The sequence below is a fragment of the Perissodus microlepis genome, chromosome 4 (genome assembly GCF_051167445.1).
Source record: "Perissodus microlepis isolate ML-2025 ecotype Zambia chromosome 4, ASM5116744v1, whole genome shotgun sequence".
Lineage (NCBI taxonomy): Eukaryota > Metazoa > Chordata > Actinopteri > Cichliformes > Cichlidae > Perissodus > Perissodus microlepis.
The window spans coordinates 25,704,371-25,723,658 of NC_140464.1; the positions used below are offsets into that span (position 1 = coordinate 25,704,371).

The 19,288-nt window shown below is 42.2% G+C and overlaps 1 protein-coding gene across 2 annotated transcripts in view; it reads right to left on the reverse strand.

The window, feature by feature from the left end:
- LOC146389082 (microtubule-associated serine/threonine-protein kinase 1-like) overlaps positions 1-4,202 on the reverse strand; it is a 57,015-nt gene extending 52,813 nt beyond the window's left edge. For both annotated transcript variants that reach the window (XM_084926736.1, XM_084926735.1), the window contains exon 1: positions 3,273-4,202. In XM_084926736.1, the coding sequence (XP_084782862.1) occupies positions 3,273-3,311 (39 nt within the window). In that variant the 5' untranslated portion in view covers positions 3,312-4,202. The remainder of the gene's footprint in view (positions 1-3,272) is intronic.
- Between the last annotated feature and the right edge of the window lie 15,086 nt (positions 4,203-19,288).

Below are 19,288 nucleotides of genomic sequence, written 5' to 3' on the forward strand. Positions count from 1 at the left end.
GGTCACCACAGAGAGTAGCTCCACATGTTTGATTTGGCAGTTTTACACCGGATGCCCTTTCTGACACAACCCCAAAGGGGATTTGTAGATCTGGCTGGAATTGAACCAGCAACCTTTCACTTGCCAACTGAATGTGTTAACCACTTCAGGGGATGGTCTGAGTATTCCAAAAGCTGCTGATCTACTGGGATTTTCCCACACAACCATCTGTAGGGTTTATAGAGGATGGTCTGAGAAAGAGAAAATATCTAGTTAGCAGCAGTTTTCTTGTTGATATCAGAGGTCAGAGGAGAATGGACGGATTAAGCTGATAGGAAGACAATAGTATCACAAATTATGATTCAGTAGAACCAAGGTATGTAGGCAAGCCTTGAAGCGAATGAGCTAGAGCAGCAGCAAAAAACACACTGAGTGCCGCTCCTGTCAGCTTCAAACAGGAAACTGAGGCCACAGTTTGGGCTCTCCAAAAACTGCACAATAGAACACTTAGTACCAGCTAAGCACTTTTTAATTACCACAGTCTACTTGCTGACCTTTATGACCACAGTGTGATCGTCTTCTAATGGGTGCTTCTAACAGGAGAACACACCATGTCACAAAACTCAAATCATCTTATTCTGGTTTCTTGAACATGGCAACGTTGGTACAATGGCAGCCTAGCTTCTTCTTAATGATTGCTAAAGTATCGTTTGATCAAGTCATGCAACACAGATATTTTACACGGGAAACAGCTGCAAAGGAGGAGTGAGAAAACCAGTTAAACCAGTTCAACATCATCAAAAACATTCATTTCAGTTAAGCCGTGAGTACTGCAAAACGTTGTTCTACTGTTACTACTCCTTCAAACAAACAAACCAAAATATGTGGAAATTACAAATTTCAGTTTGTTTTGTAGCTATTTCACACATCTCTGATGAACCAGGCTTTTTTTGACATATCTTCTGCATGTTTGCCAGCAAGCCTATTGGAGGTTGTAGTGTCAGAGTGGAGCCAGCATAACGAGGAGCAAAGATCGTGGGTTTTTTTCATGTTTGCTGTGTTGAAGCGATGCATCACGGGTGTGACCCCTGACTGCAACTGCAGGGGAGTGGGGCGTGTCACCATATGGTGCTGAGAGAATGACTGTGTGTGTCTGTGTGTGAAAGAGGGAGCGCGTGACGGCTGGGATGATGAGACCCAGGGGACTGACAAAGCCGCTGATTAGGACATACAGAGCCAATCACATGTCAACGCACAATTTCAAAAACACACACACAGTTGTAAAGACAACACATTAGAGAATAAAACTCATGCAAACAGCCCAAATGTGCATATTAAATAGAAGTCTACGTTCTCCCTCCCTCTACCACATTACCCTCCCTCACATATACAAACACTAAATCAATCAGCTGGCCTGCCTCCATCTATAAAATGCCAGGGACTTTGCGAGTGTGAGTCTATGATGATTAATTCCCTTACAGCTCGTGTCATACATCACAGCAGCAGAGCAGTGAGCTGAGCAGTGGGGATGATGAGACATGAAACCATCGGGACACCTCACCACTAATCCTCCCCTCATTCCCTTATACCCACTCCCTTTCTTTTTCTTTTTCACAGAGTCGAGGGTCAATTTGGCTTCAAGGAGCTCAGAGCGCGTGCTTACAATCCTTCGTCTCGGTAAATGAAACTGGCAGAATATGAACCGAATGAATGAGAGAAATGAAATGCACAGACTGCATAATCACACTAGCGTGCACAGAAGCCCCACAGGAGGCTGGCTGCAGTCTGCCCGGCCTGTAGGTTCATCTCTCCACAGTTCACTTGACTGAATCACACAAAGATTGTGGGGTGTGTGTGGAGGGGGGGGTATGACCTGTGGTTAAGCAGGCTGCTTCATAATGGATGAACACAGTCATTTGAGCACAGCAGATCAGTATGCATGAGTGGCCATTCATTACCAACATCTCATTAAAGAGACTTTTAAAAAGTACATGAATGTGATCCTGACATGAGCTTCACGGGAGGATGTTAACTGACTATGACAGAAAAGCTACTATTAAAATATGACACGTATGTGACACGAATGATGAAAAATATATATGTTTGAGTGTAGTGGAGCTACTATGTTCAACACCAGAGACACGCTGCGAGTCTCCAGCAGGACAGATGGAGAAAGAACTGATTTTTGTTGTAAACTTTATGAAGGTTTATCTTAAAGAACTACAGTAATGAGAACTAGAACAATAAAAGGATAATTAAATCAGCTGACTGACAGGAAGCGAAAGGCAACTATTACACAATGTAACACAGTTTTTGTTCTTCTGATTGCCTTAAAATGCAAAGTTTAAAAAGAATATTGTTTCCACAACCTTCGATGAATAAAAAAAATCAGAGGTTGAGGAACAAGATTTTTGTTACAGTGTTGCTCATTTTGTTAACATAATCGCCCAACACAGAGAAGATTCTCAGTTTGGGACTAGTAGGAGACACAAATCCAGCCTCAAGGCATTACAAGCCAGTGCACTCTTAGTGCTGGTCCCAAGCCGGGATAAATGGGTAAGTTACATCAGGAAGGGCATCCACAGTAAAATCTGTGCCAGATCAAACATGTGGATCCATCCACTGTGGAAGGGCCTACCAACAACATGTTTTTTTTTTCATTCATTGACTCTGCTAGAGTAGCTGTGCATGATTCACAATTCAAAATAAACATCAGTTCCTTGTACCCCTCGGTTCATCCTCTGTCTGAAACAAGCTGCAGGAGAACGTTTGAATAGCAAGAGGGTGGGGCTTCTCCAATCCCAACATGCCCATATTAGGGATGTCCCCATTCTTTGATATCATACAGAGCCAGGAGCAGAAAAAACTGTCTGTAAGCCAGCATCTAGAGCACTCTGAAGCTCGATTGTTTGGCTCACACAGATTACTTTCAGCCAAGGCTGACTTCATTGATTGAAACTTCAACCATGTTTAATATAAGGCCCACCAACAATAAGTTAAAGTGCAACAATTCATCTATAATGGCTAAAAAAAACACCCAACAACTTTATTTACAGGTTAATGATGAGTGCTGGGTTTATGAAACACATGTGTTAACTTTTCACTTTTAGTGATAAACATTTGCAGTGTCTGCTGGAAACGTATAGCTACTGCATTCGGCTTCAGTGACAGGGTCTGACCAAAAAGTAAAAATAAAGTCTGTCTGAACGTAGTAATCATGTATGACTGTGTTTCTACAACTGGAAGAGGATGGATTTAACACAAAAATCGGATTCCAGCCCAGACCAGCTCACCTGCAGCCTCCGCCGCCGTATTATCCCCGAGTCATCCATGGTGCAGTGACGAGCCGTGTGGCTCTCGGTCGGGATTCCCCTTCACTAAAACAATTCTGTCACCTTACACTAATCTGGGTTGTGACCCAGTGAGGATGCTACTTCCACTTCACGCCCGAACTGCACAACACCAACACAACAACAGCAGCAGCAACAGAGTTCCTGGGTGTCCGGTGTCACGTCGAAGAAGCCCACGAAAACGTGCCAAGAGGTCCCATTGTTTTTATTAAAAAAAAAATGCCCCTTAAATCAGCGACCGTTATTCTCTAAGCTGCACTTGTGATCGGCGTCCTCTGTCTCCTCGGCTGAGTATCACGCCGCTCTCTCCGCGGCTCCTTCTAGGAGCATCCTTGACATTTTCCCAGTGGTCCGTGCGCTTTGATGCTGCCCAGCTGAGCGACTCGAAGGCCCGGAGAACTCAACGTCCATGTGCGATCAGCCGATCCAAACACTGAAGTACTTCGGTCACTTCACGACAATCTCCACGAAGAAAACGTGAGCTCGTCTCCACGTGTGGCCACAAAGGACAGCGCGTTCAAGGCTCGGCGAGGGGGGGAAACAAACACTCGATTATTTTACACATAACTGCACGGTGGTACGGACGCGCGTCGTGCCCCAGCCCCTCGGTCAGGGTGTCACTGCCGCTTATTCGCGGCGGAGGAGCCTGTCCGGTTCGGTCAACATCACCTCGTGTCTGAGAGCGCGCGCACGTCCCCTCCAAAAAAACAAAACACACATTAAGTAAAACTCTTGTTCGTTTCTTTCACCCACCCGTCGTTCCTCCACCCTCTCTCTTCTCGGGTGAAGCGGTTACTTATGGCACCGCAGCAACGCGATATTTGTAGCCCCTTCTTGGGATTCCCTTTCGCCCCTCCTCCTCCTACGCGCGACAGAGACGCTCTTCTCTCCGGGATGAATGGAGGAATATCCAAACACTCTTCCACAAAATCCAGCCCAGCAGGCTACAACCACACACAGGCTGTAGTGGTGCCCTAATTGCTGTTTTGATTTAATTTCCTGAAAGACAGTTTTAGATTGGAGCTGGCAGTTTTTCAGCTAATGTGTGAAGAGGCCTGTTAGAGCCTAAATCAGCACCACAGACAGCGACACGGGATTAAAGTTTTTCTCTTTTGCTTTGGCACATTCATTTCTCATGTGAAAGCATTTTTAAAAGTTCGTTTCTTTGTTTTTTAAGACATTTAACGCTTACTTATGAATAAGTGAAGCATAAAAAGCGGTGAACCAGTTGTGTCGACACATAACAGACAACTTAGCAAAGAACCAGTTTTAAATGTTATCTCAAGGCACTTTGTTACAAGTAGTCTGTTTGAAAAAAAAAAAACACATATTCTGCTCAAATTCCTTTAGTTGAATCTATTTTTTTTTAAACATCTTAAAGATGGCACAGTTTGGCAGATAAAGTTTAGTATTTTTGTACCAACAAGGTGATTCCCAAAGAGCTCTCAGCAGGTGTGCAGTGTGTCCTTTAAAAAAAATCCAGCAAAAACCTAACACATTGGTTGGTCCATATTCATGGAAGCTTCAACAGAAATGGTCTCAGTGGAAGGGTGGCCAAGAAACTAATTTTAAAGAAGTAAAAAACAGGGAGAGAAGGCAGCCAACATCCCAATGTCCTCCAAAAACTGTGGAGAAGTATTCCTGAAGACTGCTTGTCAAGAAAGAGTTTAGAGATCAGGCTCTGTTGAAGTGTAAAGACATGAGGCTAAAGACTTTTGCACATTATTCTGTATCACAGTGTAATCAGGGCTGGATAATTTGACATCCCGACACTTTATTTAGCCACAATTTCTGATTGATCTCAGACCTAATGCTCTGCATTGCAGCTTTAAAGAGATAGAAAAGCCATATGTCCTGCACCCATCCTCTATCTTCTCCTGAAGTTTAGTATACTCTGCTGTCTGCTCCAAACATACTTACCGCTCCTCCTCTTCCATGCGCAGGGTGTTCCTCCTGTAAAATGTTTGTCCAAGCCTCCATGTTCACTAATTGTTGTAATGGTTGCGTTCAGTTTCTATAAATGTGTTCTACAGTAGTAATAATAACACCTGTGGGCAGATTTCCCAACATGACATAATCAAAACAAGCCACGAACAGCTCTACATGCATGTTGTTCGCAAAGACACACACAACTAATAATTTGCATACTCTTAGGCTTTTATCGAAATGTGCAAAAATATTTATAAAATACAAATGATGTCATCTGTCTTCTGATAGTTGATCTAAAGCAATGAATATAAACTCTTAGGCATTTCCGGTTGCACCACTCTGACCTTTCATCCACGCTGTGACCCAGAAAACAAGATTATTGTGCATGGAGAATAAATGTACTGGCATCAGATATCAATAACTGCCCTGGATATGTGTCAGAATGTATATCAAAATCTAAAAAAGGCATCATTTCTGGTTAATGCTGGTGTTATGGGAAAAAAGATTTCCTTCCATTACCATCCTTCAGAGACAGACAGACTGGTGCCCCTTTTGGCAAAGTCATTGCGTAATGCTTTGCTGGAGATTAGGACTTTCACACAGTTTTTATGTAACATATGGTCCAAACTGCCCACACAGGCATGGTCTCATCCGTGCCAGACACAGCAGGATATCTGCTGCAAAGCATTGAAGCATCCAAACTCGGCCCACACTGGTCCATCCAAAAGGAAATGGCCAGGAAGGCTGCGGGGATGCTGTTGACAAGAACAGTCCATCTGCAGAGAATTCATATGCGAGATTCTCAGATAAACAAACAGGTCATCTGACTTCAATATTGGCTGATTCTTTGTCTATTCTCAAGAGGTAAACCAATATTTTACATTAAAAACAGCATACCTGTATTTATGGATATCCATCACTCTGGCCCAGCCCTGAATACTGTAAATGGATTCATGGTTTCCAGAAGAAGAGCCTTCTTGTAGCACCAACCCCCCCCCCCCCCAAAAAAAAACCCCAGATTGCTGCAAATGCTTGAAATACATCCATGCCGCCCTCACTGGCAGAACTTTGGTGATCCCTTAGTGTTTCCTTTATAACCATAATCAGCTCAAATGTGTGTCCAAATCTAGAACACAGGGTACTAGCACTGTTGTACTGTCACATCTGCAGCTGTTATACACACACATACACACACACACACACACACATATATGTATATGTATATGTATATGTATATATGTATCCCAGATAGCCAGCATGACCGAGCCACATGTAGTTTTCAAAGGGCCACATGTGGCTGTTACTTGACCACATTAAGTCATCGTGAGTCTTAAAGTCCAGCATTTATGTGAAAGATAGGATGTAAATTGTGATATGGGCCAGCTAATGATTTCTGAGCCACGTCTGGCCTAAAGGACACTTGCCAGTGCTTGTAATTGAACTAGAAGTGCAGAAAGTTGCCCAAATCAGGTCCAAATGTGTCTGCTATCGGTCACACATAAACAGGCATAATCATGCATTGCACATTTGTTTTAGTTAGTCCTATTGACTTTGTAAAAACAGTAAAATCTTTAGCTGTCTGAAGCATTTCTGATTATTCTCTGTGGTACAGAGGTAGCACAATGCATGCAAGCACTCTTAAATGTCCTTATGTGTGTAGATCTTAGTGTAGATGTCACAAATGTCTAAGCTGTAAAATCAAACAATACATCTCTCTGCAGTATCACAATGTTTGCGAAACCTTTTCAGAGAAAAAAAAAAGGCTCCTGTAAGCGGGCTGTTAGATTAAATGGAGCTGTCAGGGTCGTCTGGCTGGGAGTCACAGAGCCAGATCATCTCAGTGCTGATGGCAGTGGTTTGTTCTGTAGCCGATGTGCTGCCTGAACCCTGATAAACAGGCAAAACTGTCCCAGCACTGTCAACATCTCAAGCACACAAAGCCTTATTGTCCTCCCACTCCCATTCAGCTCTGTTACAGCTTTGAATGTCCCTTATGCTGCAATAAAGCCAGAGGACACATAGCAGGTAACAGAGGCCATTAGTCTCTCCAGCCGCAAAGGCCGGATTGAGCCTACAGTTAAAAATCTTGAGAGCATGTGGAAGTCTGGCTGGAAGACATGCTTCTGTGAGTTTCATGATTCTGTCATTATGGTTGCTTTAGGACAAACTGCCGGTGCTTTGCACCCACGGAACGCAGAAAGGATGTGGCTCTCATAGCTTCTTACATAATGGTTTTATAATCCCTTTGAGCTCTGAGACAAACAGCTGCTCAGTTTTGTTTGGAACACGAGCTGACGTTGCTGTTTTGTTCATCTCCAAAGGACATCAACACTCTACCACCAGCCTGTGTTGCACTTGCACTTGCCTTTAAAGCAGGATCGCGTTAATGTGAAATTACAGATCGTAAACAATCTTCGTCTCCTGCTCATTACTGGCAAAAATTATCTCTCCTAAATTTCCATCTTATGTGTGAATTCCTGTTTCTCCCCCGCTGTTGTGAAAAAAACAAATATTTTTGAGCTGTTTGGGTAGAACATGGCCTTTAGACTGGTAAAGCATTTTTTAAGACACGTTAAATTAGAAATAACAAACAAGAAAATAATTAATTCCATCCACCCATCCATCCAGGGAGCCCAGACCTCGCTCTCCCCAGCCATCTCCTCCAGCTTGTCCGGGGGAACACAGAGGCTTTCACAGGCCAGCTGAGAGACATAATCTCTCCAGTGTGTCCTGGGTTTGCCAACAGAACAACATCATCTGCAAAAAGCAGAGATGAGATTCTGAGATCCCCCAAGTGGAAGCCATCCTCCATAAAAGTTATGAAAAGAATCATGCAGATAGAGCACCACTTTGCCCTCCTGAGTCGCCTGACAGCTTGCCACACACCCGATATTATATTCAGCCACTACACGAGCCACGTTCCACTTGGCCTGTCAGTACCTATCAACTGCCTTTGAAGTCCCAAAGGCCTGACAGTTCCCTTCACCTCTGGTGTCCATCATCTGGTTCGGGGGTTACCACCATGACAGGCTGCAGCTCGGTGCAGCAGCTTCAGCAATGGAGGTGCTGAACACAGTCCATTCAGACTCAATGTCCCCATTTCCCTCAGAATGCTGTTGAAGCTCTGCTGGAGGTGAAAGCTAAGATTTCGCGGACAGGGGATGCCAGGCGTTCCCAGCGCACCCTCATTCCACCCCAGGTATGTCCAGCATTATATTCATAGACATATGCACCCTTATGTTTGAACATGGTGTTTGTTATGGACAAACTGTGGTTTGCACAGAAGTCCAGTAACAGAATACCGATGGGGTTCAGATCTGGTAAACCGTTCCTCCTAGTCACGCCCCTCCAGGTCTCATATTCGTTACCCAATGAAGTCTCCCAGTAAGACAACAGACTCCCTAGTTGGAGCACCCTCAAGCACCGCACCCAGGGACTCCAAGAAGGCCGGGTACTCTAAACCAGCGGTCCCCAACCCCCGGGCCTCGGACCGGTACCGGTCCGTGAGTCGTTTGGTACCGGGCCGCGAGAGTTGAGGCTCAGGTGTGAAATGTATAGTTTTCAGCGTTATTTTGTTATCGTTTTTATCGTTTACTCGGTTTTCCTTGGTCTTTTCACGTGTGTTATGAATAAATTTTCTTTTTTTCAGTACTGGTACTAGTTTTATTTTGTTGTATTTATCCGCGACACCTTAAAGGCCGGTCCGTGAAAATATTGGCATAAACCGGTCCGGTTTTTTTAAAACCCTTCCCATCACAGACCAAACCAAATGCCCTCCCTTTCCCTGAAGGTGACACCAACGGAGACGCACAGCTCAGAACTCAGAAAGCATCGCAGTGATTCAGTGATGTGACTTATGAGTGATGTTTCTTTTCCTGCCCCAAGGAAGTAAAAGCACACATGGTGACTGTATATCACACACACACACACACACACACACGCCACACACACAAATATACATTACAAAAACACAAAAAGGATGTGGACAGATGGGAACAGCGAGCCTTTCCATAACCTCCTCCCTCATCCAGCAGCAGCAGCGTTATTCAAAAAATGAAAAACATACAGCTGCAGTTTGTCACTGCACCAGGCTCATTTTTGTCACATATTTTAGATTTGATAGATGTTTTTGGTTTTTATGTTGTACTGCACTCGGTTATGCTTCAAGTAACCCATAGTGGGGTCTTTTATGACCCCAGTCATATATTACTACGTATTACACAACAATCTTTCATAATCTTAGACAGGAGTTGGCCCATTGCTGGGGCAAGGATAATGGAAAGTTGTTTGGAGATGTAAGCACTCCATTGCATTCCTCTCTCTCTCTCTCTTTTTTTTAATGTAACAGTCTTAGAGTTGCAAGACTTACTGCTCCAGAAGCCTGAAGGCAGATACTTTATTTCCAGACTGACAATGAAAACAGCTCAACTGACAGAGATCAGTGTCAGCAATAATCCGCATAACAGTCAGCTTAATCCTTTATGGATAGAAAAAGATAGAAAACCACAATTAATTGTATTATTTAAGATATAAATGTGCCAACATTTTAGAATATCTCCCATAGATAAATGGATCAGTTTAGGTATGAGAAATACAAACAGAAAAAGAAACATCAGCTACAGGATTGTTTAAAAAATGTGTGTGGCAGCTATCAGCCTGACTGACTGTTGTTATTTGTTAACTGGCCCACCCCCAGCAATTCTACAACATTAGTACACAGCAGTAATGTGAAACTCCATTATTTCATTGAGGTAATGTCCCCCTCTCACTCTGCTGTAAATCACCATCATGACTCCTTGTGGTCAAACGAGGCAGTGCAGCCGAGCCATCTTCAACTCTGCTCAGTGTTTCATGGTGCTCTGTGTGCTTGCAAAGGTTCCCTTTGGTTTATTTAATGCCAAGACATTGCAAGTAATCGTACAACATGCCACAGAAGAAAAAGAGCAAGGATTTCTACTGAATTACAAAAAAAAGTGGGGGAAGATTGGTCACACACTTATCTGTATGCTTTATTATAGGGTCTACCTTACAATATAAAGCGCCTTGAGGCGACTGTTGTTGTGATTTGGCACTGTATAAATAAAACTGAATGCACTGAATTGAATTGTTTAAAGCAATTTCCTGATTGCCTTTTTTAATCGATTATTTCACTTTTAGTTGTTTATTTATTTAGTCGACTGATCCTTTGGGGAAACAATTCTTATCTAGGTCAACAGGAAGTCAGAGCAAAGGTTTGGGTCTATTTTCACACTCATTCAAAAGAACACGTCACTCTGTGCATCAAATGAATTAGACTGAGCACCAGAGGCACAACTTAATCTGTAAGACGATCACAGGGTCACATTAAGGCGCACACACACACACACACACACACACACACACACACACACACACACACACACACACACACACACACACACACACCTAGTTTACTAAGATCAAATTAAAGCAAATTTGTCCATGTTGGTGTAGATAGTTTTAAGTCATTGATTGTCTCGTGTTCCTGTTTGGAAAAGTGGAAATTCTTTGTGCCATATGTGGAACAGCTGTCACGGAGGATAAAAGTATTTATCCCATTCTGTTTTCCTCTTTTTATCTTTCCATCTTTACTTCCTCTCTCTTTATGCTCCGTGCTTTAATTACACACCCACGGACAGACGTCACCAATTAGAGGCTAGACGGTGGCAGCAGGCATTGTGGGTAATCCTGATGGTCTCAGTGTCTTATTCTGAATCAGAAGGCGCTTCTCCAGCTGGCAGTCTAAAGGCTCTGCACAGCAGGACATCCCTAAACCCACATCAGTACCACATCACACGCTTGTGCTTTGGACAAACGCACTCAGTGAGAGGACAGGCCCATTCATAATCACAGCACGCAAAGAAGCAAGTTAACAAACACCTTTACTTAATTCCTAAGTAGTGCACAGACATAAATGTAGGTGTCCAGAAATGTAATACCCGGATGTGTACAATGTATTTATATAGATCAATTACACCAGTAGGCAGCTTTAAAAAACTTCATGACCTACACAAACTCTTAATAATAAACTTCTATTATTAAGAGTATTCATATTTTACATATAAACATCTCCTTTAATGGCATCACTGATTTCAGTCAATCTGTTCAGTGCACTAAATGTTTATTCTTCTTTTTTTAATAGCAAAATTATATATAAAAGTCAATAATCTCTCCATAAGACAAAACTGATATTCAGAAATTACTAAATATTCTGGACTAGGAAGCATATACAAAATGAATGAAGGAGGACCCAGAATTGAACTGTGGGGAACTCCATATCAAATTGTTATTGTTTGGTCTTGAACTTATTAAAAAACACTAGTTAGTGATTAAGATGCAAACTAGACCACTGTGTAGATGTTGTTTGATTTGAATAGACTGTGCAGGGTTCTGTTCCAGTTTAATTTGGATTATTAAAGTACTTCTTTGAAGGGCATTGCAACAGAATGATGCTGAGAAAGAGCTGGCTGTCTCTTTTGTACGGCATCAGTTGAGCAGGGAGATAAACCGAGAGGAGAAGAGAGGAGAAACTGGAGTAACTTTGTTGTGTTATCAGGTGTTATCATGAGGACTTAGCTGAAGCATCAAAAAGACAGAACTGTTAACAAAGCGACAGAGAACAGAAGAAAAGAAGATGTTATCAGAGTAATGTGGGGTTGTTTTGCGAGATGATGACTTGATCAAAGTTATGGCATTGTGTGTGTGAGTGCATGCGCGCATGCATGTGTTCATGCGTGCGTGTGTGTTTGATACAATATGAAGGGTAATTGGGCTTCAAAGCAGTACTGGCACAGATCCAGCTAGTGATTTTAGTCCCTCAGACAGTTGATGAACAGACCTACTTACACACAAAAACACACGCACACACACGCGCGCACACACACACACACACAGCTAAGCCTATTACAGTGACCAAAAGAGTCGTGCAAGAATATATAGTAACATCCAAAACAACGCACTGATGCGACTTTGTGCTTAGACTAACACCTGATGTTTGAACCTGGGACCTTTACGTGTTCTCCACCTGTTTGCAGTTCATTTTTTAAGAAATCAGGGTTAATGACATACACTAAAATTCCCAGAAAGTTGAGATCTTTAAAAACAATCACATGAGCAGTGGATTGTATCGCTCATGTAGAGGAGCGATTAGATGGTGCAAAGAGGCGTGAGGCCAGAACTGCAGCAAAAAAAAAAAAATTAAAGGGGAATGCTTTGTCTTGTCTATTGATCTGCTCGCACTGAGGTGTCATTTCAGAAGTAGAATAATGGGATAAACAGTGCTGTTTGTCAGGAGATTCTATAGCCATCCATCTACGGCTGTAGAGCCTGCGCTTGTAATACAGACATGAATCTGACCTGATGTCTGTGATAGATTTTCCCAAAGCTGTGCACAAAGAGGCATTCAAACCCTTTAGTTTGGGTCAAAAGTTTGACCCTTCAAATATGTTGCTTCATCAACATATCTGCTCATAACTCTAGATAGAGGAAGAATCTATGTCGGGGATGTCAAACATAAGGCATGGGGACCAGAATCGGCCCTGGAAAGACTGATTTGGCCACCTGGACGGCTTTGGAACACACGAAGGATGGAATTCATTTTTGTTTTACAACTTTTCCTACGGATGAAGACTTCCCTCACAGCCATTCATACTACATCAAAGTATTAACGTATCTACTATTAAACTTATTAAAGGATTAGATGTGTAAGTAATTAAATGTGTAAGTAAATTTCGTCACAGAAAGTGAAATTTCACTGATCCGGCCCTTTGAAGATCAAACTGACCCAGGATGTAAAAGGATGAGTTTAACACCCCTGCTCTCTATGTATGACCTCACTTTTCTGGTGATTTCATTATTAGGAGAGTGAATAGGATTAGATCAACAGCAGTGTCCCATCAGAAAGCAATAGGCTGGTTATGGTGAGGGTGATGATGAAGACAACAATGTGAAGAATCAGCTGGCATAAAGTTTGCATCAGTAAGTGAAAACGCTGTTAATATAGTGCAAGACTGTCTACATGTATATTATATCTGTGAAATATGACATTTTAATATTATAAAATAAATCCCAAGAGTGATTTTTTAAATATTTTCTAAAAGAGCCGTGTGAGTAAATTTAGCATGAGCTTCAGTCCCTCTGATAATATCACATGTAGCGTTTATCCTCATAATCACTTATCAGTTATTACACTGTATTTACTGACTATTTAGTCTTTACCTATATATCTCCAAGTAATGGACAGAGTTCATAACTGCTGTGCTTAGATGTGTGGTACTAGAATCAATATTACCATATTATCCTCATTAGTGATGACATTTACATACAAAAAATAGATTTTTGGATTATTCAAATTAAATGTTTTCTGAACCCTAACCCTAATAGAAAAGAAAAACAAGGAATGAAAAACACTGCCTCTTACTTTAACACATGAATGGGCTGGACAGAGAATTCAGTGACACCTACAAAACAAGAACATCCTCCATGTATTGAGCAATGAGCTTCAGAGTGTCAGAGAGGAGGTAAAAGTTCAAAGTCTTAACTGTAGTTCGGCACAGGAGTAATCAATCCAACCGAGCATGCAGAACAAACAAAGGAGCAGGCAGAGCAAAAACCAGGGGACTGAACTGGGTCAAAAACACGCACAGACTGTCACAAGAAGAATGCTGGGCCACTGTGAATGTGATAGATGTGGCGCAGAACCGAGGTAAAACGCAGTTTAAATACACAGGGGAGACAATTAGACACAGGTGAAACACATTAGGATGGGGAAGGTAATCACACAGGAGAGCAGCGAGGAGGTGGACCTGAGATAAAAGACAAGGGTAAGTGACAAAGTGAGACACATGAAAACTGATGAAAAATGTGCAACGAGAGGAAAAACAACAGAACATAACTTATAGAACCAGCTGGGATCTCACACTCAGCCATTTCAGTGTGTAACAAACTATTCATGTCATCTTGTGTATGGTATATACAGCTGCAAATTTGTAGCATGAACTTGCTCACATATTTTTTATAGAGAGCTTAAAAAAAACTAAAGGAGCAAATTAGATCATGTTCAGGTTTCAATGGGGAAAAAAGTTTATGCTGGATATTTTCACAGACTGGGTAAAGTGTTAGGAATGAAAGGATGCCATGCTGCTTGATGGAAATGAAAATGATCAACCTACAGAGGGCTGAATTCAAGATGCCCTCCATGGTGGGTCAGGCCATCACTGACCTACCGCCAAACCTGTCACGCTGAACGACGTCACAGGCAGTTCACAAACACAGGGTTGCAATGGTGGATCTGCCAATTTTGGTATTCTACGATGAACGCCAAATAGAGGATGTCGGGCCACCATTATTAAGTCTGTTTCTGATTATTTAGAGACATTTACACTAGTGTCCTGCTGGAGGTCGTTTTGTAGCTCCGGCAGTGCACATCCTGTTCGTCCCTACACAAACAGCAGAGTCTCATTATTGCCCCTCTAGTGCACCTGTTGTTTTTTCCACTAACACCAAATCTGCTAAAACTGATTAACAAACTCTTCTGCTACTTAAACTGACCAGTTAATATCAACATCACAGACGTTTAACTGACTTGATGCTGTGCTCTGATTAAAAAGTGTCCCTTTCATTTTTTTTCAGTAGTGTTTTCCAGAATACATGAAACACTTAAAATTTGAATGCAATCAATATGTCTGTGAAGGTTCTCAGTCATCCAGGTCATCGTAGTCAAAGGAGCTTGCAAAGAAAAGCGTCTGGACTTCTTTAAGTTACTTGAAGACGTTTCACCTCTCATCCGAGAAGCTTCTTCAGTTCTAAGGTCAAATGGTGGAGAGTCCCAGATATAAACCTAGTGGGAGTATCCCCCCACAGAGGGACAAAAGGATCATCAGGGGGTCCTTTTGTCCCTCTGAGTGTGGATTATGGATTATGGAAACTATAATGTGTTTGATGGGTTGGAAATGATGGTACAGATTACACCATGTACAGTAGCTGAGAGTTTAAATATGTATTTAAAAAATGTTGCCATTATACCCATGATGTATCAGCATGGAGAAAATGTAACAACTTGTTACATAATGTGCAAAAAAAAGGTCCTTTATACTGCATCATCACCAGCATATTCCATTATCAGGTTTATGGGATTGATCATTATATTATGCAAAGTAATTAGATTACGATACTGAAAGAAGAAAACCACAAATCATTCAGGGTTCTGGGTGTAAGTGGAGTGCAAGAGAACAACAAATTATGACCATTAAAGTGTTAAAAGACCACAATTGACTTTTTGTGGATTAATTTGGTGCAGAGTCGATGGTTGTTAACTGATGGCTTCTTAATGAATACACCACATTTGGACAAATCTGGATCTTGCTCATAAAAGCTTGTATTCCCTGCTCTGTGCTGTCCTTGGTCCAGAAATACAGAGAAGGTCAGACTGATTGACTTCAGTGTTCTGTTATTGAGCCCTGTCTGGACAGCTTGCTCTGCAGGCATCAGACCTTATTAATTCTGTCTCAACAGGTGCTGTTGACGTACTCTGGCACCGAGCTCACTCTGAGGATTTGACGTGTGCAAACAAGGTAGAGTACATAAAGAAGCATGTTCGAGAGAAGGTAAGCAGGTGTGCTGAGCTGCCGCAAGAAGGACAGTCCATCAATCCGAGAAACAGAAGCACCAAGATTTGAATTCTTCTGTTTCCCGGGAGTTAAAGGAGCTTTTTGTTGTGTCTGAACAGCAGCTGCAGTATGGAGCCCATCTCTCAGACCATGGAGGCAGCAGATGCTCATCTGCAGAGGCGTGGGTGGAGGTTTGTGACCAAACGGGGAGCCTCATCGCAGTTCGTGGGGAGCACCATGATGATCATGGCCACTTATGCCGTCACCACCCTGACTATGAACCTGGGGAAAAAAATACAGGAACGAAGATCGAGACCGAACGGCAACTAAAGATGGCCTCATCAGAGACCCGGACTCACTGCCTTCACCCTGTAATGATGTCGGCAGTAACGCCCGGAAGAGATCAGAAATGGTTGGGCTCAGCTTTGGTGCTTCATTCAACTCATCTCAACTTTCCTCTCTGAAGCTGGGAGGTGGTCTTTCACCTTAACCTGAGGTCATTATCATAAATGAGTGATGACAAATGGACGTGAATACATCACATGCACTGCTGCCATGTGACCACAGGGTGGAGAACTGGGACTACTTCATGACAACGAGCCACCAGCCCACTAGAGGCTGAATGTGTCTGACAGTTCAGACATTAAAAAACAAAGACGGTGGCATTTTCTGAACCCATTAAATGCATTTAAAGAACGATGATTAGAGCTATGTCGATGTTCTGTGACTAACAAGTAGAACTCTGATAATTTGTTCTTGTATTCTGAGTTTCTTTCTTGTTTTTTTTAAATCATCATAAAGTTGCCTTTTAAGTTTAAAACAAGCCTGTGTGACAGGAGATTGTAAAAACTGTAAAATGTCAGGTCGCTCGAGTGTTTCTTGTGAGACAGAAAATTATTGTAATGCTGTGCTGAATCACTGACTTTAAATAAATGATCAAATATATTCCAGTTTTAAGATTTCTCTTTTGATTTCTGTTCAATCCAGCAAGCATTTCACGTATATAAATGAAAAAGATTTGGAGGACACAAGGTGACAGGTGCTTTGAAATGTAACTCCTGATGTAATGAACAAATGAATCATAGTGTGATTCTGTCTTTATCCATCTGCCAAACACTGGACTCCTGGTGACATTTGAAATGTGTCATGTTAGCAAAAAATGCCAACTTAATTTTTTATTTTTTTTTTTAAAAACCCAACAAAAACAAGAATTTGGTATTTGACCAGTGACATTTCTGTCAACTAAAAGGTCAATGAATTTGACCTTTTGTTAGAAAAAGCACCGAGCAGCGGTTCATTGTACCATTTAAACGGTTCAAATTATTATAAACGACGCCTCACTGAGAATATAATGCGAGATCATTTTTTCCTAAATAATGAAGGAGCTTTGAATGATTTCCCCATGTTTACAACATAATGATATCCTGATGTTGTCTTCATATAAACCACGGGGTTTCTATTTTTCCACATGGAGAGTAGGCTGAGGTTGGTTGTCACGTGGCTCGTTACCGCCACATTAGAGGACAGTGGTGAATTCTGTCGACATCACATTTTGACTGACACTTGTGAAAAATACAAAAAAACATGTTTAAACTCATGGGATAAATACAAGGAGCATAAGGCGGTGAAAATGTATTGATTAAAGTCTATTTACATTTATCAGTCGCTATTTTTTTACTAAAACCCCACTGATAACTATAGGAACAACCAACTCCACATCATGACAACCAAACCCTGCTATGGGGTAAGTAGTCACAAAGAGACAGATGGCTAACTACTGGCACACAAGTTGAACTTCCATCATATGAATACAACATCATTGTATACATAAGGTCCAGAAACCTCTTGATTCTCTGGGTCTGAGCTCATTTAAAGGTGGACTGAAGTCTAAGCACCCAAAAACCTGAAATTTGTTTTGAAAATCGTTTATTGCACAGTTCAAAAGCCAGCATCTGTGACAGTTATGGGAGCACATGGCACAGGTCGTTTGAGCATCTGTGAAGGCACCATTAATCCTACTCAGATGCTGTCCTCCAGATGACATCTTTTCTCTTGCCTGCTTCATAAGACGGTGCCAAATGACATTCCAACAGCGAAAAAAAGAGTCCAAATATGCCCAGACCTGCCACTCACTGAGCACATTTGGCACATTATGAAACGAAAAAAGCAACAAAGGAGGTGGGAAACTGTTGAGCTGCTGAAATTGTATATCAAGTAATAATGAGAAAACAGCTCTTCGAGTGTTGTTAAAAGAAGGGATGACGCAGCACAGTGGGAGGAAAAAGCCCTTATAGTAACATTTCATTTAAGTGACCAGGTTTAGATTGATTGAAATTTATTCTGTGGACACTGTGTTAACAGTTAGGACAATTAGATACTATTAGGCACAGAGGAGTGGATATTTGTATGGTATACCTCCCACACAGCCAGCATTTCAGTGCTTTGGTTTATTTGCCTTGGGTAAATTTGCACAAGTGCTACAGTGTTGTGCAAAAGCTTTATTGGTTCTGATGACGCAGTCATCACCTGGGATCAGTCTGATTATCAGGGAGAGCAGTGATCAGTCTGCAGCAGCAGCACCATGGAGTCACACAAAGAGACAGCCCTAATCCACAGGTGTGTGCGAGTGTACTGAGGAGATCTGGTGATGTTGGTGGTCACAGCCAATATTAATTGCAATTATTGTTTGCTCTTTGCACATGCCATCAAGCTGCTAATAAAAACTGTTTGTGAGTGCATCCTCAATTATAGCTCAACTCTGCTCATTTGCTGACTGGCTTTCATGCACTCGGGCTGATGGGAAACACTGATTGTTGTCGATTTCTGCACTCACGTTTTCCTGTTTACTTCACGTCTTTGTCCAGTTATTTGGGTATGTTTTCATGAACTCACAAATGCAATTTTCAGTCCGGCTACTTGAGCTATTAGCGCAGCCTTTCTGGTGCCCCCTTGGCCACTGTAGCACCCTCTGTTAAAAACGGCTTTTGTGCACAACATAGACCAAGAGTTTTTAGAAAGCTTCTCAACCCCCTCACCCTTTCCCTTTCCAAAATTTCATGCAGCTGCAGGACTGCTTAGAGCGTCTGCCACCCCGGGAGTAATCGGTCAGTGTATCAAATCAAAGAAGCCCTAAATGGTGGAAATGAATGTTTGGCACTCAGTGAGTCAACAACGGTGGGTGATGCTGCTTTGCCAGCTGAAGGCCAGCCTAAAGGCTCAAGCGCAGGCAGAGACCCAACCCTGTTAAATGAGAACGACAACAAGGGTACACGGAGAGCAGCCTCTGTCCTCCCTCTCTCTCCCTTCCCTGAATCGCTCCTCACAAAGGATATTGTTATTCCCTCTCTAATTACCAGCTGAAGAGCTGTTTGTCCACGTCTCACTCACTGCGCTCTCACCCCCAGA